This window comes from Gorilla gorilla, chromosome 13 (assembly GCF_029281585.2).
Source record: "Gorilla gorilla gorilla isolate KB3781 chromosome 13, NHGRI_mGorGor1-v2.1_pri, whole genome shotgun sequence".
Lineage (NCBI taxonomy): Eukaryota > Metazoa > Chordata > Mammalia > Primates > Hominidae > Gorilla > Gorilla gorilla.
This window is the reverse complement of record NC_073237.2, coordinates 128,259,284-128,281,538: the sequence shown is the minus strand read 5'-3', so window position 1 is coordinate 128,281,538 and position 22,255 is coordinate 128,259,284. Positions and strand designations below refer to the sequence as shown.

The following is a 22,255-nucleotide window of genomic DNA, read 5'->3' as shown; positions in this document are numbered from 1 at the left end:
ATAAGCTACCTCATGAAAAAACCTTGTTGGCCAGGTGCAATGACTCACACCCGTAATCCCAGCACTTTGGGCGGTCAAAGCAGGAGGACTGCTCGAGGCCGGGAGTTCAAGGCCAGCCTGGGCAACATGGTGAGACCACTGCCCCCCCCATCTCTATTTAAAAAAAAAAGAAAAGAAAAAAGAAAAATTAGTCCAGAAGTTCCAGGCTGCAGTGAGCTATGATCATACCACTGTACTCCAGCTTGGGTAACGGAGCAAGACCCTGTCTCTAAAAAAATAAGAAAAATATAAAAATAAAACACGTCTTATTAGGCAGGGTGTTTAATGATTTTTAAAAATAATGATAACAGACTGGCCGCAGTGGCTCACACCTGTAATCTCAGCACTTTGGAAGGCTGAGGCAGATGGACTGTTTGAGTCCAGGAGTCCAAGACCAGCCTGGGCAACATGGCAAAACCCCATCTCTACAAAAAATACAAAAAATAGCTGGGCTGGTCGCAGTGGCTCACGCCTGTAATGCCAGCACTTTGGGAGGCCAAGATGAGTGGATCACGAGGTCAGGAGTTCGAGACCAGCCTGACCAACATGGTGAAACCCCCGTCTCTACTAAAAATACAAAAATTAGCCAGGCATGGTGGTGCCTGCATGTAATCCCAGCTACTCAGGAGGCTGAGGCAGGAGAATCATTTGAACCTGGGAGGCAGAGGTTGCAGTGAGCCGAGATCACGCCAGTGCACTCCAGCCTAGGTGACAGAGTGAGACTCCATCTCAAAAAAAAAGAAAAAAAAAAAAAAAGCTGTGTGTGGTGGTGCATGCCTATAGTCCCAACTATTTGGGAGGCTGCGGCAGGAGGATCACTTGAGCCTGGGAGGTGGAGGTTGCAGTGAGCTGAGATCATGCTACTGCACTCCAACCTGGGCAACAGAGTGAGATACTGTCTCTAAAAAAAATAATAATGACAACAGTGATAATATTTGCCACCATACAGGGAGTGCCTACTGAGTGCAGTGTCCAATAGTAGCTCTCGTGGACGCTCAATAGCATCAGCTGTGCAGTCCTTAGAGAGGGTTCCATGTTGGAAGTAAGAAAGCCAAGGTGCATGTGGGCTGCCTTTCCCAGGGCCACTCTGCTCTGTACATGGCAGAAGCAGTATCTGAACCTGGGTCTCAGGCTCCAAACCCCTGGTTATCCCACTCTGCCTTTCCCTGTGCCGAGGGGACTAATGGGGTAACACCTGTGATATGGTTTGGCTCTGTGTCCCCACCCAAATCTCATCTTGTAGCTCCCATAATTCCCACGTGTTGGGGGAGGGACCTGGTGGAAGATGATTGAATCATGGGGGCGGGTCTTTCCCATGCCGTTCTCATGATAATGAGTGGGTCTCACAAGATCTGATGGTTTTAAAAATGGGAGTTCTCTGCACAAGCTCTCTCTCTGCCTGCTGCCATCCACATAAGATGTGACTTGTGCCTCCTTGCCTTCCGCCATGATTGTGAGGCCTCCCTAGCCATGTGGATCTGTAAGTCTAATAAACCTCTTTCTTTTGTACATTGCCTAATGTCGGGTATGTCTTTATCAGCACTGTGAAAATGGACTAATACACCCTGTGGCCACCACTGACCCAGCACTCCGATGGTTCAGATGTGGTGCTGAGCACTTCACATGCACAGTGTCATTCCTTCCAGGGTTGACAGGCAAGAAAACTGGGGTCTAAAGAGGGTAAGTGACTTGCTCAAGGTCACATAGCCAGGAAGGAGCAGAGCCAAGACACAAGTGCAGGTCTTTTTTCCTCCCAGAGTCCAGAACTGTAGCTTCCATCTTGCTGGCACGTTGGTTTCTGACTTGTTGGCAAACAGACCCTAAATTCAGTTTGTCTGCCTCATTTTTCCTGGGACCTTGTCAAAGGAAAAATATAATTCACCTCTTAGGGCTATAACAACTTTGTATCTGGAGTCTAGTCCGGACACGGGAGCCACCCCCAGGGCCATTTCTCCTTTCCTGTATCACATTATGTTACATTGTGTTTTATCATCGGAGGCACAACTGGTTTGGTTTTGCAGAGCAAAATGAGTGACCTTCAGTATGGAAGAATATCGGTTTTAGCTTTGACAGTCCCTCGGTCTGACCTCTTGGTTTCCAAGTCACATCGCTCCGTTTTCTTTTTTATGATTCAGTTACTGTCCCGCTCGATACAGTCCTGGTGGCCCCCTCTTCCTTGGCATGACAGTTTATCTTCTTTGCCCCAGCTCTGCCAGAATTTCAGCCTTTCAGAGTTGGTCTGTCTCTGTTTTCTTTTGGCTGTATCCAATTTTACAGTTTTCCTAGAAAGAAGCAACAGCCAGTTTCCCTCATCCCCCTTGCTGCCGCAGCTCTCGAGCCTGCTGTTAAGAGGACAATTCTGCCCAGCACGACTCTGTCAGGGCTACACATACCTAGCAGCTGTGCAGAATTCAGAGTGCTAACTTTTTAAAAAATGCTACAATTAGAAGAAGCAAGTAGTTTATTAGCGTCTTAGAGATGGGATCAGTGGTGTGTGTATGAAGTCATTTGTGAGGGAAGCCAGGAGTCTCGATTGGCAAGGCTTTGAGCCCTTTGACAGAGCCCTGGAGGAGGATTGCTGGGTGGCTGGAGGAGTCCATGACTCAAGGCTCTTTGGTCACCATTGCTTGTGATTTATAGACACAGATGTGGGGTCATGGCCCAGGCATGAGGTAGGGAAACAGCAAGAGGCAGCTTCTGGCCCTTCACAGAAAACCAGTGACCTTGGACTCAAATCTTTCAAAACTTCAGCTTCCTTCTATTAAGAATGGGAATAAGACAACTGCCTGGGCTGAATCCCGGGTTGTTAGGCAGACAGAGGAGAAAGTTGCCTGCCCTGTGTGCATGCACCTGCCCTTGTTCCAGAGCAAAGGGGTAAATCTGCATGATATGGAGGAAGACCCCCTAGGAAAAGTGTAGGGGCACTGATGAGCTTTTACAGACCATATCTAAAAACGCCTCTTGGAGGAGTTTCCCATTTGGAACCCCAATTGGGAACTGCTCATCTACATAGCCAACTCCACCCTTTCAAAATGTGTGGTGAATTAGGCAGGTGCTGAACCAGGCATTTTCTGGTTGTGCCAGACAGTTCAGTGAGGCAGTGCCCTCCTCCCTCCGTTCCTCAAGCACATTGTGAGCTCCAGGTGGCAGAGCACTTTAGGCGCCCTCCAGTGACTCCAGGCATATGTCGATTTTGTTACCTTCTTTAAGGTAGGAGCCACATTTGATACTTCTTAACCTCCCTAGGCCTCAGTTTACTTCTTTAGACATGGGAGAGTTAGAGAAAATGATTGTTTATATCCTTTTCAGCCTACAGTTCTATGATTCTGTGAATCAGTGTCCTTGCCCAGTGTTGCACACAGTACAGACATTTCTTCAACAAGACATTGTTCACTGCACTCACTTACCTTAGCCTGTTCTTTCTTTGGAATTAGTACAAAGAGAAAAGTTCTCAGTATTGTATGAAGGAAAACACTTCCTAAGTCTCCTTTGGGTGTGCCCGCCAGCCCCTCCTTTCCACCCTTCCTTCTTCTCTACCCTCCTTCCCCCCTCCCTCCCTCATTCTCTCTCCCCATCTCTTCTTCTGTCTCTCTCACCTCTCTCCCCCTCTTTCTTTCTCTCCCCCCTCTCCTTGTGTCTCCCCTCTCCTCCTCTGTGTCTCTCTCCTCTCTCCTTCCCTCCTTCTCCCTTACCCTCTTTTTCTCTCCCTCCCTCTCTCTCCCTCTCCCTCTCTCTTTCTTTCTGCTGTACTTGGAAAAACATCATTTAAATTACAACAGATCCCTTAAGGGCGCCTACATATCAGACTTTTATTTTGTATACAGAAAATAACATTCATGGATGGTTTTGCATAAATAGTTGGCTTCTTTTTAATTCTTTTTTAATAACACACTCCCCTCCCCAAAGCAGGGCTTAGACATGCCACCATTTGTCTAACTGACAAACCCCTGAACTATCCCCCTTCACCTCCCACACACACTTTCTGCCAGGTTGGGGATGCTATCTGGTCCCGGGTTCCTCGTGCAGGTAAGCTTTTGGTCAGCTCACCTCCCCTGATCCTAGACGCAGATACCGCTCAGTTTCAAAGCACTTTTCCCCCTACACGGGTTCTGGGGGAAGATCATTTTAAGTGACCAGCTCCTCTCACCTTCTCAGCTCACATGGTCAGGCAGTAGAGATATCATTTCAACCACCAGATTTGTTAGGTTTTTGTTAGACGTCAGTTGGCAGAGCTGAACTAAATACTTTTTCTACTTTCCTCCCACTTTTCCTTTCCTGTCTTGTGACTTGCCTTGCCACAGTGGATTAGAAATTCTCTTCGTGGACTACAGCTTGGCAGGCGATTGCTGGAAAAGCAGATAGAGAAGACCACCGGTTTCAGCCCCCGCTCACTGCCCAGAGTGCAGCTGACCTGATGGGGGAGCTAGGCAGGGGCAGGTTTTCTAAATGCACTTCTGGGAGGCGATGGCCAGATGGGAGGCGGGCTGGGCTTCCTCTTCAAGTGCACCTTGATGCCTGCACAGGAAACATAGTGCCTCCCCTGACTCTCTACCATGAGTAGTGAGCAAGCTCTTTGGAAATGTGCTGCTTGGTATAGAAAAGTGTTACCTTGGCAACAGCAAGCTCGCTTCATTACCAGATGGCATTAGCTTTTATTAGTGGTATCCTATAGCAGTTGCCAAGAGCCGACCTGTAGCCCCCGTCGGTGGGCGTTTTGCTTCTGACGGTGACCAGCATTGGCTAGTTTGTGGAAAGATGCCCATTGGCCTCTTATGTGCTGCATCTCTTTATCAGTCTATCAAAAAGTTCAAGGTCACTACAACCTGGTGCGTGCAGATACGTTAGAAACTGGCACATGCCAGACACATGAGAATCGGAATCATTGTAGAGCGATGTGAGAGCTGGAAGGACTGCTAGAGAGCGCACACCAGGCTCCATCTCGATGGCAGAGCCAGGAGGGCTCCTGTTATGTTACCCTTCCTGCCACACCACACTCCGAAGAGAAAGGACGCTAACAGCCATCGAGCTTTGCTGTCCCCCGCACCCCTAGGCCCAAGTTTTACATGGATCGCCTCCTTCAATTTCCTCAAAAGGTCCCACCGCATTTCACAGCTGAGTAAACAGGCACCAGAGGTTGTCTGAGTTGCCCTGGGTCACACTGCCTGCAAGTGGAGAATGAGGGCCTGAAGCACAGTGCTGGAGAGTAGGAGCAATTGATTTGCACACCAAATGGCCACCGCCAGGAGGTCTGGCCGCCTGACCCTCAGGCTTGCAGGCACTTTCTGCTCAGCGGTCGCTCAGCAGACCCCACAGTCTTATTCATCCTTCAGGTCCAGCACAACTATCACCCCCTCTCATCTTCCTGTAGCCCCAGTTGTGACAGCAGGAGGGAAAATTAACATAAGGACCAGGTCAGCCAGTTCACTGACCTGGCTACAGCAGCAGTTCTGGTTCCAGCTTTGACGTTAACTGGCTTCAAACCGTTTCACCTCCATAAAGTCCAAACAGGGTTTTGGGCCAAGTAACAATAGCATTGCCACTGAGCACTCCCTGTGCCAGGCCCTGTGCCATCCCCTTCACCTATGCATTGTCTCACTGACTCCTCACAGTCATTCTGAGATGGGAGTGCCATTATCTCCATTTAGATGTTCAGAGAAGGTAGGTAGCTAGGCCAAGCTTTCCAACAGCAGAGCCGAGACCTGATTCTAAAGCCTCAAAATGTTAGGCTTCAAAACTGGGTATATTATTACCATGTTAAAAATCCAGGCCAGGCGCAGTGGCTCATGCCTATAATCCCAGCACTTTGGGAGGCCAAGGTGGGAGGATCATATGAGGTCAGGAGTTCAAAACCAGCCTGGCCAACATAGTGAAACCCCATCTTTACTAAAAATATGAAAATTAGCCGGGCGTGGTGGCACACGCCTGTAATCCCAGCAACTAGAAAAGGCGAGGAAGGAGAATCGCTTGAACTTTGAAGGGAGGTTGCGCTAGCCAAGATTGTGCCACTGCACTCCAACATGGGAGACAGAGCGAGACTATCTCAAAAAAAAAAAAAATGCATAAAGCCATAATTCTATGCCTATTAAACTTAGATGAGCACCAGGATCTTTTTTGGCTCTATAAAAAATAAGAATTGGCTGGGCGCGGTGGCTCACGCCTGTAATCCCAGCACTTTGGGAGGCCAAGGCGGGTGGATCACCTGAGGTCAGGAGTTCGAGACCAGCCTGGTCAACATGGCGAAACCCTATCTCTACTAAAAAAAAAATACAAAAATTAGCTGGGTGTGGTGACAGGAGGCTGAGGCAGGAGAATCGCTTGAACCCAGGAGGCAGAGGTTGCAGTGAGCCAAGATCACGCCACTGCACTCCAGCCTGGGTGACAGAGCAGGACTCCATCTCAAAAATAATAAATAAATAAATAAATAAGAATTGACAAATTTCATAGAGCTTTATGGATTCAGAAGATCCCAAAAGTAAGCCAGTGCAAGACTTTTCATACTGACTATCCATAAACTACTATAGCCCTGGAAGTCATCTTGCCAAAAAAAAAAAAAAATCAAACCTGCATTTCATCTAATTATCAATTGGCAGGCAATACAGAGGAAGGAGCAGCATGTTAAAGTATACCACTGGGATGCCACCAGCAAAATCCAGACTGTGGAAAACTCTGTAGGAGATAACCCAGTTTCTTCAACACATAAAATTGGGGCATGGGGTTGGGAGGGGGATCTCTTTAGTTTGGGAAAGACTTAGAGATATGTCAACCAGTCACATTGTGTGGACCATATTTGGATCCTGATATGAGCAGACTTGTAATAAACTGGCAAAAGTAAAATCCAACAAACCCCTTCCCTGCCCAAAGTGCCAACTTAATTGATTTTTAAAAACTTCTTAATATGGAAGATTTAAAAACATATACACGAGTAAATGAAATAGTACAAAGAACCCCACGAACCCATCCCAGCTTCAACAATGACCAACTCTTGGCCAATCTTGTCACCTCCACCTCCACCTCCACCTCCTTTTCCCTCCCTATGTTACTCTTCTGAAACAAATAATAGCCATGGTATCACTTCATCTATAAATATTTCAGTACATATTTCTCAAAGGGTTCCAAAAGCACAAAAGCAGAACCATGACACCCACATCTAATACAATAATAACGCTCCAATATTATCAAGCATGTAGTTCAGTGTTCAGATTTCCAACAGTCTCATAAGTTTTGATTTGATTTAGTAGTGCCCATCGCTGACAAGAACAGAATGAAATAGGTGTGTTCATACCTTTCTGGTTGGCATAACCGTTGTGGTTAGCAGTTTGGCAGATTATATCAAAAGCCTTAAAATATTTGTATTGTTTGCCACAGTAATTATGACTTTGCAAATCTAGGGAAATAATTCCAAATGTGGTGAAAACTTTGTGAACAAAAGTATACACTGCGGCCATATTTATATTAAGGGAAATTTGGAAGTAACCCGAATGTCCACCAATAGGAGAATGGTTAAAGAAATTATAGGATATCCTCTCAGTAGAATGTCGTGCAGCAATGCAACACTGAGTTCGAAGACTATATAGCAGTATGGAACAATACTTGTCATAGCTTTAAGGAAAAATTTGATTTGAAAATATACATGGCTGGGCGTGGTGGCTTGCGCCTGTAATCCCAACACTTTGGGAGGCCAAGGCGGGCGGACCATGAGGTCAGGAGTTCAAGACCAGCCTGGTCAACATGGTGAAACCCCATCTCTACTAAAAATACAAAAATTAGCCAGGCGTGGTGGCGCACGCCTGTAATCCCAGCTACTCAGGAGGCTGAGGCAGGAAAATCGCTTGAACCCGGGAGGCGGAGTTTACAGTGAGCCGAGATGGCACCACTGCACTCCAGCCTGGGCGACAGAGCGAGACTGTTTCAGAAAAAGAAAAAAGAAAGAAAATATATATATATAGTTTCATTATAACGATGTTAGAAATTCAAAAACCATAAGCCTTTGATAATAAAATGATTGAAAGGAAGTACCCCAAAATGTTAATGGTGATTATCTTTCCATCTCAAGACCAGGAACAACTGTCTTTTTCCTTTGTTCTCTAATTTTAGATTTTTCCATAATAAACATGTATATTTTTAAGTATTAGTTAACTTTAAAAATACCAAAATTAACTTTTAATAGAAAAAAATTTGAATATAAAATTTCTGGTGTTATTAGTGTGTATTTCTAAAATCCATCTTAAGAAACTTAAATTACAAAGGCAATTTATCATTTAATTAATATCAGCCAGGTTTTGATGTTTCAGGAAACAGTTGCTTAGTCACCTAGGCTTATTAGCAAAGAAAGTTAAAATGTGCAGTTACAAACAGTGGCCCTTCCAGAGGAGAGCTGTGGAGAATGTGTGGGACCTACATTCACTTTAGCCTAGTGAGAAGGTATCGATTTCAGTGTCTGTAACTACAAAACTATAACTTGGCCGGGCGTGGTGGCTCATGCCTGTAATCCCAGCACTTTGGGAGGCCAAGGCAGACAGATCACTTGAGGTCAGGAGTTTGAGCTCAGCCTGGCCAACATGGTGAAACCCCGTCTCTACTAAAAATACAAAAAAATTAGCCAGATGTGGTTGTGCGCACCTATAGTCCCAGCTACTCGGGAGGCTGAGGCAGGAGAATCGCTTGAACCTGGGAGATGGACGTTGAAGTGAGCCGAGATCACACCACTGCACTCCAGCCTGGGTGAAAGAGCAAGACTTCGCCTCAAAAAAACAAAACCAAAAAAAAAACTATAACTCAGTTGCTCTCCCTCCCTCCCTTTCTTCCAGTAGGCTCCATGTTGACTAAAGACAGAGTTACTCACTCTACCTCCATGGTTTATTGGCATCCTTAGATAGGGATTTTCAGTTACACAAAAAAATGTCCCATTGATTGGACATAGGACAACAAAAAATAAAGAGACCCACTGAACATTACATGGTGTGACAATATTTAAAAGTGTTATACAGAAATAGGATGCCTTTATTAGCAGTCCCTTAAATGTAAATAAATGTTTTTTCTTACCATGTTTGTATTCAGTACTATTTAAAGTATACAGAAATAGAGCTATCAACCTAATGCTTGAAATTATTGAAGGAATCAAATGTTGGGGGTGTTCACTGATACCCAGGACTAATCAAGGAAAGAGGAAGGTTGTTGCTGAGGATGATCAGTTGGAAAACTGCAAGGAATGGGGATACAAGGAAGGGGTGATTGGAGGTGGCATCCCCAGAAACTGACGGCAGGTCGGAGTTGAAGGATCAGGATTGCCATTTGGGGCTAAGGCTCTTACCTTAGGCAGCTCAGCAGGGCTTTCTTTCAGCAAATTCTGTGACGTCAAAACCTCATCAGAGCAACTCGGACTATGGGCGGGTGGGTCCCAGGCTGGGGTCTGCGTCCAGGGTCTCCTATACGAAATGAAAAGCTTTAGCAAAGTCTTAGAAGAGTTACGTGAGCCCCTCGTCTTCATCCGTATATTGTTTATTGTTGCTATAACCAAATACATGAAGCTGGGTAGTTTATAGGAAAAGAGATTAAGCTCACAGTTCTGCCGGTTAGGAAGTATGAGAAGCATGATGCCCGTATATGCTTCACCGTCTGGCGAGGGCTTTTGTGTTGCACCGCATCACAAACATCGCAACGTGGTGGAAGGTCTAAGGGGAGGCAGACACGTGTGAAGGCCAAAACCCAAGGGGTATCCTGGCTTTATAACAACCCACTCTCGAGGGAGCTGATCCAGTCTTGCCAGAGCAGGGACACAGTACGTCGAGAATGAACCCAGCCATTTCTGAGGGATCCGCCTCCTTGACCCAAACACCCCCCACTAGGCCCCACCTCCCAACACCACATTGGGGATAAAATTTCAACCTGAGTTTTGGTGGGGGGAAACAGCCATATCCACACCATAGTGTCCCTAAAGAAGGGAAGGTGCTGTTTCTATTCTTGGTGCTGAGCCTATTCCAGCAAGCACAGCAGGTTCCTTTTTCCCTGGCATACATGAAACTGCACTTTTTTTAGGATTTTTTTAAAAAATGTATAATATGTGCTTAGGTTCTGAGAGTAAAAGCACTTAAATGTATTTCCAGGATCATGTTTCTTTTTTGAAGATAAATTTCAGCTACTTTCCTTTTACCTCCTGACTTTATTTGGTATTGCTTTTCCACTTTTACCAGTTACTATAAATAGATAGTTCAACCAAGAGGCATTTGGTACTTGCCTTTGCTCTGTATATTGTACTCTGTACATATTGCATAGGTATACATAGGGCCATGACATAGTACGAAAAAACGTGCTCACTAAATCCTATAATTGCCAGAATTGTAGAATCCTCGCCTTTGAAAAAGAAAATCTTAAAATGGGAAAGGGAAGGATTTTACTTTTTCCAGCAGATAGTAAACATATGAAACTTATCCTCAGAGTTTGTAAGCCAAAAATATAAATAAATTTAGGGAAGTTAGACGAGTTGAGGCCCAAAACATTTTTCAGTGATTACAGAAAGAACTTGCTGTTATTGAGAGTTCATTTTCCAGTGCTGGAGGATCCACAGGGCCAGCACCATGAATCCAGTCTCACTGGATTGGCCAGGTGGTCATTTCTTCTCACAACCCTGCCCAACTTTGTGTGATTTGCATGTTCAAGCGTCAGCTTACATGTGTTTTGGCAGGTGACCTTGGGAAAGGTGTTGAAAGTGATCGTCGTCATGCGGAGCCTGTTCATTGATCGAACAATAGTAAAGGGATATAACGAGAATGTCTACACAGAAGATGGCAAGGTAAGCATTGTGGAGTCTTGTGTGTTCCTTGGTTTTCTGTATCCCAGAACAAGTGTAGTCGAATTCCAGATGAATGGCATTAAAAACTAGCAATCATAGCGGAAATGATCAGCAAACATAGATTTGTCAGTGTGAAGATGAACACTTTGTGAAAAAACATTTCATTCTCTCTGCTTGCATTCTTCATCAAGCTTCTGCTTTTTCCTCTAAGCCTGATGCCCTTAGTTGAATTTCTAATTTATCACCTTAGACCCCAGTTGCCTCATTAAATGTGTCTTCTGAGGAAATGGATTTTTTTCCCCAAGTCAAGCAGCTCCTCAGTAGCCCAAGGTTCAGCATTTTGCTTTTCCTAGAACCACGAGGAAAATTCCCATTCATTTGACACAACCTGATGACACTCTTTTTCCACAAAACTAACAAGTCGCCCTTAGGAAGTGGCTGTGCACAGCAGCATATATTGAATACTGCTGTTGAAAGAAGACGTGTTATTTCCACGGGTGACTTGTTTCATAGAAAGTTCACCCTTGTGAACCCCTAATTCCTTTTGACTGCACAGTCTCCATATGGCTCCACAGAGAGCATCAGAGGATGCTGATGGGAGCTGACAGCCTTCATTTGTGTTTGCACCAGAGTGTAATGAACACCGTGCCTGAGATGCCCCACACTCTCCCAGGCCACTCTCAGCGTGGAGCCTGGTCTCCCCACCCCATCGGGAGCCTTTCCTTCCTCGTGACTCTCATTAAAATGTAAAAGTTTGTTAGTATGAATACCAGCACTCACCACCCAACAGCCACATTATAATGAGAATAGAATGTTCTTCAAAAAAAGGTGGTAACTGTGGCTTAGCACACAGCAGGGCGTTACATAAGAAGCATAGCCCGTGATATAATGAGATGTGTGTTTTGAACAAGTAACCCAGCATTTCCACATTCCACACAAGTGTTGTCTACGTGGGATGCAACTCCTGCTCCAAGGACTGTGCCCAGTTCTCGTAAATTTCCTCGTTGATACCAAATCATTCATTGAGGGGAGATTTCCTTTTTCTTTTTGGAAAAACCAAATGTCTTTGGAGCATGCATGTAAAGTGAGTAATCAGTCAGGTGTAGCCTGTGCGTCTGATTTGTAAACTCTGACAGCTGCTCCAGAAGGTTCCACACTGTTGGTCAGCAGGAGAGGCAGCACTGAGGGTAGTGTATACCCTCGCAGAGACCATGGGCAGTGGCATTTTGAGATGCCATTCTTGTTGGGTTTTTTCAAAGTTGACAACTTCATAGTCACTCCTGGTACAAAACATAGCCCTTGCTTGCCAAGGACTTACAAACGAATTGGAGAGATGAAGAACAAATACGTAGAAAGGTGAGTCATAATCAGGACCGTGCTACTAGAGTTACCAAACTTAGGGTGCGAATGAAGCATGCTCTGAATTGAGATCGTAAGGAGTGGAAATTTACCTACTTTGCATGATACCTTTAACACTCTATTTAATTGCCCCGTACTGAAAGTGTCTGAGGTAGTACACATAAAGCACTTGGCACTTTGCCATCTAGTCAATACTCAGTAAATGATAACTAGTATTATTTCTATTCTAACTTAAAATAACAGTCTTGGAATATAGAGTCTCATAGGTATGGTGCTTCCAAAACACCTCTGATCGCCCCTCCTCAGCTGCTCCAGTTACTTCCTTCTTTCTTGTCTTCCCCCTTGACTTCCCAGTTTCCCAGAGTTTTCTTCTCCCTCTGCGCATTCTCTTTGGCCATTCTCATCCATGTCACCCACACAAGGATCACTCATGATTTGTTTCTAGATCAGACTTCCCATGTTCCTCAAGTTTAGCCTGTCTAAAACAAAACTCATCATCTCTCTCCCTACACTCAGTTTCCCTCCTCTTTTCCTTATCTTGGTTAACACTACCACCACCTAATTGGTTAAAGCTTTCTTCCCTTCATCCCGCTGGTCTAGGCGGTCAGTGATTACTGGCAGTTCTCCCTCTTAAGTAACTCTCAAACTGGGCCCCCCATCCCTCTCCACCCCTCTCGCTCCTCTCCTGCTCTCATTATCTCTGCACTGAAGAATGCACGCACCGCCTCACTTCTAGTCTCCAGTCTTGCTTCCCTCACAGTCTGTCCTTCACTTGGCTTCCAGAGCTGTCTTCCTAAAATACACATGCGAGCGGATGATTCTCTTTCTTTTTGCCATCTCCCCCTTGCCCAAAGCAGCCCTCCCCAAAGTAGGAAAGTAGGATATTAATAGATGTTAGGCAGAAAGCAATGCATGGTCAAACAAGTTTGAGAAACTCTGGGTTAGAGAAAGTTCAGTGGGTTTCTTTACTGTGGAAACCAGTTTGCTGATGTGCCTTATGAATATCTTACAGGGAGTAGAGAGTATGCAATATTTTCCTAACTTACTTGGCCACCAAATTCTTTTTATCTTCTTTTATTCTTAGAGCATATTGTGACATTGCCATTTTGCAGAATATACTTCTGAAAACTCTGGCTTGTGGCATAAAATCCAGACTCCTCTGCAAGGCGTCTAAATGCCTCATGGCGCAGCCCCTGCCTTCCTTTCTGACTTCATCTGGCATCATTCTCTACACACACCTCATCTTGTCTCCAGCCTCGTGCTCCCTGTAGCTTCCATGACATGCCAGACTCTTTCACGTATTTGCACGTTTTGTGCCTTTTGCCCTGGGATCCCTCCTAGTCCAGCTGACAAAGTTTTACTCTTCCCTTTACACTGGCTGAATGCCATCTTCCTTCCCATCCTGTCTCCATTTTCCCAAGAGCCTCTTTGCTTGTAAACATGGGCTCTAGAGATGGCCGACCTGAGTTTGCCTCTCCTTCACAGCACAGAGTTATCATCATTATCCACACACCCATAGAATTCAGAACAATCTTTTCCTAGTACTAGAATTGGTGCATCATGATTATTTACATGTCCATCTTGCAATTAATAAAAATACTAACAATACTAACATACGTTGGTCAGGCAGGCACTGCACAAAGCAAACTTTGCCCACGGTGGCTGTCGAATCCTCCTCACAGCATCATGAGACAGGCGCTGCTCTTAGACTCATCTTACACATGGAGAAACTGAGACCTAGAATGGTAACATTGCCCACAGCCACACAGGGCTGGATCTCAATCCTGCATCTACCAGGAGCTCCTCAAGGGCACAGGCTCCATCGTGTGACTGTCTGTCTGTAGGGTGCACTTCTGTGCCAGGAGCACGGTAGGAGCCCAGTCCTGTCTGGGAGGAGATGATGAAAAAGCCTACTTGGGATATGAAAATGCTTAAGCTGGAATGGAAAGTGGAGAATCAAAAATGAGAAATGGGGACTAAAAGGAGCGGCAGTAATTGAAGTTGTAAATAAGTCAAAGGATAAAGGAGACACACAAGTAAAGGGAGACCTCGGGCCCTCCTGATGAGAGATTAGCCCGGCTTCTCTCCTTCTCTGAAGGAAAATGGCTGTGCATTTGGGACCCTGGTTGACATCAGAAATGTGGTAGGACAGGAAGCCTTGCGTCCCCCTTTACAACTGTATGCGTTGGCCCAAGCAGTGCTTAAGCAGGGACCCTAAAAGTGGAAATTGCAAGACCGAGAGAACCAGGCCTCTTTGTTATTTTAAGGACACACTGACCACATTTGGCAGAGAAGCTCTCAAATGACTGTTCCGCTCAGAATCTCATCCTAGCCAATTTGATTAGCCCCTTTTTTTCAGAGCACTTCACAAATGATAAAAATAAACCATGCAGACATTATTAGTGCTCTATTTTGAGTACTCTGTGTGTGTGTACTTTATTTATATACAATCTAGGCATTAGTGCAATTAATGTGTTGAATTGTCTGGCACATCCCAAATGAAATGTGGCGTCTGGAAGGAGCCCTTGGGGCCTGACATGTGTTCTACAAGAGCACGTTGTTGCTGGAGACGTCGCTGCTCCCGGGACGCAGCCTGCGTTTGCTGAGTTGGTGCCTAGGTGGCTGCAGGGGGGTGTTTTGCTGCAGTCTCCTGGAGCACAGCCACAGAGGCCCTGGGTGTGGCTCAGGAAGCCTCCTATGGGCTTAACTTCTGCCTCTGCGGTTGTCTCTGTCCTCCAAGCCCAAAGCAACCAGCACATTCTAAAGTTTCATTATCCTTCTTGCTGCTGTAGTGGCCCAGCACCACCCCTAATTTCCAGACCTTGCAGGTTTTTTCCCCATCAGAATCCAGCCCAGCAAGGCTATCACTTTGCACTTTGCTCTAACAACCACTGCCATGACCCTAGCATCCTGTCTCTTTACCTGCAATGCATATTTTTGATACCAAGGACCAGTAGCCTAATTCCTCTAATAAAATAAAAATGCTTTTCAGACTTACCAACCACTTATTCATTGTACTCAGGGAGTAGCAAGAGCCATGACTCAGCATGTTAAAAGGCAGGATTGAAGATGAATACCTGGCCATTGTCCTGATTTTATACCAGTCAGACTTAACTGAAAAAAAATATGTGTCTCATTTGAATTTATCTTTTTGGGGGATTTAGGTTATGTTAATGCTATAGCTTCATTAATTACCCCATATCAATAAAAAAGGCAGCTTTTAGCCTCCGAGCCTAAGAGAGGAAAAGAAATGGTGGTATCAAAGGAAACCTTCAAAGACAGCCAGAGCTGTCTCCAGGGTAATTTCTGATCCCCGCATTCTTCCCACTTCAAAGTTGGCTGTGTGTGTGCATGTGGGTCGAGGGGGTGGGGAGCTGAATCTGATTTCTCTAATAAGTGTTGGCATCAGCCCTGTTTGATATCAGATGCGGGGAACATTTTGATTTGTTATAGCCTTTGAAATTGTTCAGACAACCTTCAGAAAAATGGCCTCTTGTTACTTCTAGGGGGAAGGGTGAAAGCCAGGGAAAGGGGAATCCAGTTTAATTCATATGCAGAGGATGCCCTGAAATTGTGCTTTCAGCAGTTTTTTAGTAACAAATGCATGTCCTGATTGAAAGTGAAAAGTTGAAGAATAATAGACCTGTAACACTGTGTTCTTGGGTGAGGCTCTTGTTCACTCTTTTATTCTCTGGGGAGGGTCAGCAGATTTGAGAGGGTGACCACATAGAAGTTTATGGTTTGGAAAATGTGGGTAACAACATGGAGAGATCCGTCACCATAGCCGGTTTGCAGCATTCTACCCAAACTGATAGGCCTATCACCTGTTCACCTTGCAAGACGAAGCTACTAAATAGAGGTTCTAAAAGTTGGAACCTCGTGTGGCTTACGAGCTTTATTTAGATAATTTTGAATCGATTCCACTGTTTTTTGAAATGAAGTAAAGAATTGATAACTTTCTGATAAGCTGCCAAAATGTTCACTTGCTGTTACATGAATTTTAGTGGCAGTGGTTGTCACAGCAGCAGGCCTCAAAGCAGAACTATGCTCCCAGAAGAGCTGCGCAAGTGACAGCTTAGGGAGCACGCGGCCCCAGCATCCTGCCTGCTGTCTAACTGGAAGGCATTCTCTTCCTCCCAGGGTAAGAGCTGGGCCTCTGCACACAGACCTGGTTTCAAATTCCCCCACCTTGCATTAACTATGCAATGGTGGACAAGTCGCCTAACTTCTCTGAGCCTCAGCGTCCTCATCTGTGAATTGGAAATGGTTTTATCAACCTCATGTTATTGCCAAAAGGATTTTAAAAGTAACGCAGGTAAAGGGCAGGCCGAATGCGTCATCTTCATCAGTAAATGGCATCCGCCCTTGCTGGTTGTGATGGAGGTGGTGGTGGTGGTCAGCATTGCAGACAGAATCACCTGCCTGCTGATACTGGGTCGCTCTGATTGTTCTTGTCAGTGAATAAATTTGATTTGTCACCATTTTCACCAGTTCTTCCTGTGTGTCAAGAGGTCTTTTGATGTCTTGGTGTTTGCCCTGAGAACAGACATGTCTGTGCTGAAGCAGTTGGTCATCTGCAAGGTTTGTTTTCATTTCACCTGAGAACAGACCACACCCCACCCTTAAAATACTTACTGCAATCCCCAGAGGCCAGGAGGCTGCTCCTGAGACTGCAGACTCAGCCACCAATTACCACAAGGTTGACTTTTGTGTTTTCAGATCTTTCTTATGCTTGCTCAGAATACTGAAGGGTGCTTCGCTTTCTTTTTCCTGACACTATAGTTCAGAATAATTTCTTGTTCATCAGGTTGAAGGTTTGCAGCTTCCAGAATGCTCCTTTTTTGAATATTGCAGCCAGCAAAGAATTGGTAGCCATGTCTGCCTCTGCAGTAAATAAGCTGAAGCTAATAAATATTCACTTGGATCAGTCCTGGCTCCCTGAAATGAATTTCTGAAATCTTCCTGGCCCTGAGGAGAGGCAGGGCATTGACTCCAGAATGCTCATTTCTGGCTTTCTTTGGCATAAATCTAGCAGAAAATCAAGTACAAACCACCTGCTGTGCACTCCTAGCAAAAGAGGGCCCTATGGTTAGGGGGTCCCTTTTTCACCCATGCGCACCAGGTAAATAGACCATATTATCTAAGGTCCTTCTGTCCCAGATGGTAGGAGCTTTTCCCTAGGGTCCTGAATAATATATTTAAACCTTTTAAAAAGAGCATCATCCTCACTTTGAATAAATGTGGTGTGTTTTGAGAATCCACAATGAGGCTGGAGAGGCCATGGTTTCATTAAACCTATGCATATTTTTCTCTAGATTTTTTTAAAGTAAGACATTTTGCAGATACTGAAGGATTTTTAAATATGTTTAACTTTTAAATAAAAACTATAACTTTTTAATCTAGTAGATTCTTCTTTTCTGTTTTTCTTGGCTCTGTGTTTATGTCTTGGTCTGCTTATGTATGATGTAAGCAGGCAGGAAGGGTAAACAGTGAAGAAGTTCAGAAGAAACAGCTGTGGGCTCAAAATGGAAGGAGAACTATATTAGTTCCAAGTTCAGACATCGGTGTTCCTCTTCCTAAAACTGAGATTTGGAATCTTTGGCTTCTCCCTGTCATCTTGGCAGTAATTTTGGTACAACTAAACGATACAAAAGTCATTCTTATTCATCCTGCAACCCCTGAATAATCTTTAAATGCTGCATTTGTTAAGCCCTGGGCTAAACTGCGGCACTGAGAAAGTAATATGAACCCGATTTATCCTCCCAAATATGACCAGCTGCCCAACAGTAGTTTTCTTCAACAGAATTGATAATGTGGGGAATTAATTTCATATGTTTCTTTTTAGGTTTCCCTCAGAGTCATCTGGAGGTAACATGTCACTTTTCCCCTTGCAAATTGTTGAGCTGTCACATTAGAATTCCAGCGCTGGAAGATCTTTAAAATTCTTACTCCATCCAGTGGTTTCAGTGGGGGGCACTGACTGGCAATTGACACCACCTTTCTGAAGAGCAGTTTAGCCAGACTAGAAGGAGGATGATCTGTTGAGGGTTTTTGTGGCAATGCAAGAAGGAGATGGTGCAGGCAGTGGGGGTAGGGAGAAGTGGGTGATTGAGGTTCATTTTTCCTATTGAATGAATGAATGCTTGATCAGTGAAAGCTCCTCCATGATTTGTCATGGAGTTCGATGAGCTGAACCTCTGCCCTCTCCTGCGGAAGTACAGAGTGGCCTCCTCAGAATCTTCTTAACCTTCTCTACTGTCCTAAAAGTTTTCAAACACAGTGAAATTTTCATGAAACTAATTGTGAACAGGGAAAAGCCAGGAGAACTAAATGTATATGCCTGTTCACAGCCCTGCTTTTAATTTCCAAGCACTGTTTTCAGAAAGCCAGGTTTCCGTGTCTTCCGCAGAATAGACACAGAGCTCTGAAGTGTCCTGGGTCAAATGCAACACATCCTGTCCTGTCTTCTTAAAGGACTTTTCCTGTCCAAAGGCTTCCCAATGCTTTCTGGTGCTCCAAAATGAATCACACACCACACAGGCCTAAACCGCCATGGCCCAGGGCTCTACCTGACCGCTGGCCAACCCCCAAGGCAGGTTCCCAGAGGCCCATTGACCAGGTGTGCCATTCACTCAACTCTTGAACTCATATATTAAAGTCAAATTTTTAGCACCTATGGGACACAGTGATGGCTTTCTCGTTTCCTCATTGCCCTTGAGCCGTCTCTGTCAGCACTGTATTGTGGGTAGTTCTATTTTTGCCATACTTAATTTGTTCTAAACTCTTGAAACAGAAGGCATTGATTTGTTGAAACAGAAGGCATTGATTTGGTATATCATGCAAACCAGTAAAAACCAAAATGTTTTTGGTTAGAATGAGCTACTGAAGTACCCTGTGTGTGACCAAGTGTGACCAGAGGAGGACTGGACTGGGTTTACTGTGAGCCCTACCCACATGCCAACTCACACCTCCTCCAGCTTCCTCATTCGTCAAGTAGGGGTGCCCTAGAACAGGGGCTCTTGACCAGCCGGGCGTCAGTTACCCTTGGGAGCAGGGCTACAAAACAAACAATGGAACAGGCTCTTGGGCCCGCTCCAGCCATTGATTCAATACTCTAGGGGAGGAACTGAGCAATCTGTATATCAAAAAACAAAAACCTTCCCCCAGGGGCTTCTGATGCTCAGCCAGGATTTGAGCACCACCAGATGAGGCCATCTGTAAGATGCCTCGCCAGATAGCCTTGGGCTCATGAAAGGCTCTGAGCTATTGTTTCCCCATCTGGAGAATAAGACTGTTGATGGGGCCAGTCACGTGGGCCAGTTCTGGGGATTACATGAGTGTGTGGAGGGCCTAGTGCAGTGCCTGGCATGGAACAGGTGCTCAGCAGCTGGATGCTGCCAGCTTTCCTCCGCTCAGAAAAGACCTCCTGATGCCCACAACATGCCAGACCCCATTTCTGGACCTGGAGAGGCAGTGGGAAGGAAGGCAAGCCTCCTGTCCTCACTGAACTTCCATCCTGTGGGCAAGTCAGGCAGGAAACAAGTAAACAAAGAAATAATAGAGCTTCAGGCAGTTTTAAATATTATGAAAACTTTAAATTTTGAAATGGTAAAGAGGGTCCAGTGTAATGGCTCATGCCTGTAATCCCAGTACTTTGGGAGTCCAAGGGGGGCAGATCACCTGAGGTCAGGAGTTTGAGACCAGCCTGGCCAACATAGTGAAACCCCATCTCTACTAAAAATACAAAAATTAAGCAGGCATGGTGACACACGCCTATAGTCCCAGCCACTCAGGAGGCTGAAGCAGGAGAATCACTTGAACCCGGGAGATGCAGGTTGCAGTGAGCTGAGATCACGCCACTGCACTCCAGCCTGGGTGACAGAGCCAGACTCCATCTCAAACAAAAAAAAAAAAAAAAAAAAGTAAAGAGAATCAAGGTAACAGGTACTGGAAAGAATGTTTTGATAAGGTAACTGGGAAATGCCTCTCTGATAAGGTGACATTTGAGCTCAAGGGAGTATAAGAAGAGCCACATGGGGGTTTATGGGAAAAACAATTCAGGCAAAGGGCACAGCAAGTGCAAAGGGCCTGAGGCAGCATTGACCTTGGCATTGAGATATGCAAGAGCCGTGGTGAGAATCAAAGTTGAAAGTGAGCCAGGGGCTCAGCTTGCAGGAGCCCTGGAAGCAGCAGGTGCCTCAAGGTGACTTGCTGTATTCCTTCATTGACTTTTCTTAACTTGCCTACAAATGGATAAAGAAGAAATTAAGTCGGACATTTAAGATCCTTTTCAACCCTGAGATCCTATTATTCTATAATCAGATTTTTTTTTCAAGTTTAAGAAGGGTTAACAGTAGTTACAATATTATTTCTTGAAGTCCCGAATTCTAAGACCGATGCTGATGATCCTTCTCTCCTTTCCCCTCAGCTTGATATATGGTCCAAATCCAACTATCAAGTATTCCAGAAGGTAAGTTTTACTTTTTGCTTCTTACTCAAGCGGCATTAGGAAAACGTGAATGCTTTGAGGTTTAAACATTGGTCTCAAATCAGAGGCTTTTGAAAAAGTGAAAAAAGCCAGACAGAAAAGGATGCTCACTGTCTGATTCCATATGTATGACATTCTGGAAAAAAACAAAACCTTAGGTACAGAAATCAGATCCGTGGTTGCCTAGGGGAGGGTACAGGGACTTGGCCCCAGAGGGGCACAAGGGAATGTGGGGTGGTGGGAATATTCTGTATCTTAATTGTGGTGGTGTTACACAACTGTACATGTTTGTCAAAACTCAGAACTATATTACTACAAAGGGGCAGTCTTATTGTATGTAAATTATACCTTAGGAAAACCATAGGTTTTTGAGATGTTCCAAAAACTGTATTCTGAAAACCTAGTTTTAAAACTCGGTTTCTCAGAGCCCTAGCGGTCTCCACTGGTGCCCAAGGGATGGGCCAAGGGAAGCAGGCTGGCACTCCCTCACCCTGCCCCTTCCCCACTTTGTGCTCTGGGGACACTGTATCTTTTTCAGATATTGGGCTTCCTTATGAAAAACTGTTATGGGAAATATCAGATGAAATGAAAAGTGACCAGAGAAAATTCATTTCCCCAGCTCCTGACAGTGCAGGGCCCCTTCCCTAGACCAACTCAGGCCCTGTGGCTGATGAGGATTCTGTCCCCACCGCCACACCCCCACCAGTCCCCACAGTACTCAGGGCCAGCTCCCTGCAGGGCAGCAGCTGGCTTCTTCTGTTCTCATCCATCTTCTGTCTCTGGTCTCATCCAGTAGTGAAATAAGAGAGTTGGCCATCATCTCATTCATTCCCTCATCCAGCTCAACAACAGGTATCCACTCCCCGGCACTCTGGGAGGCCAAGGTAGGCGGATCACCTGAGGTCAGGAGTTCAAGACCAGCCTAGCCAATATGGCAAAACCCTGTCTGTACTAAAAATATAAAATTAGCCGGGCATGGTGGCGGGCGCCTATAATCCTAGCTACTCAGGAGGCTGAGGCAGAAGAATTGCTTAAACCTGGGAGACAGAGGTTGCAGTGAGCCAAGATTGTGCCATTGCACTCCAGCCTGGGTGACAGATGAGACTCCATCTCAAAAAAAAAAAAAAAAAGTATCCACTGAGCCCCTTTGCTCTGTGCCAGGCACTGTTAGGTGCCAGGGCCACAGAGGAAACTCCGACAGGCAAGGAAGCCTAACAAATGACTCCAGGTGATTAACCGGGGGCTGTGGCCAGGAAACACAAGGGGGCCTCCTTCTGATTAGGCTAGTCAGAGGAAGCCTTTGTAGGGGAAACTGAGGCAGGCAGTGTGAGAAGGAGCCAGCCCCGTGAAGGGGGGATGAAGTGGAGGTAGAAGGCAGGGCTCAGGTCAGGGAGGTGCCTCTAGGCCCTGGTGCAGAATTCGGATTTTATCCTTAATTCAGTGAGAAACCACTGACGGGATTTACACAGAGGGGGATGTGATTTTGAAAGCTTGGTCCGAGTTATCCCCACGATGAAGAATGGTTGTGTCCACAGTGTGCCAGGAAGCATAGGACTCTTTTGTAGATCAAGGTGAAATTC

The 22,255-nt window shown here is 45.4% G+C and overlaps 1 protein-coding gene across 3 annotated transcripts in view; it reads left to right on the top strand.

Annotated features, from left to right (window-relative positions):
* Positions 1 to 22,255, top strand: part of MED27 (mediator complex subunit 27) — a 218,215-nt gene that overhangs the window by 173,594 nt on the left and 22,366 nt on the right. For 2 of the 3 annotated variants that reach the window (XM_004048767.4, XM_055351394.2), the window contains exons 5-6: positions 10,721 to 10,828; positions 20,616 to 20,657. In XM_004048767.4, coding sequence (XP_004048815.1) covers positions 10,721 to 10,828; positions 20,616 to 20,657 — 150 coding nt within the window. The remainder of the gene's footprint in view (positions 1 to 10,720; positions 10,829 to 20,615; positions 20,658 to 22,255) is intronic. The other variant, XM_055351393.2, reaches the window with a different exon arrangement.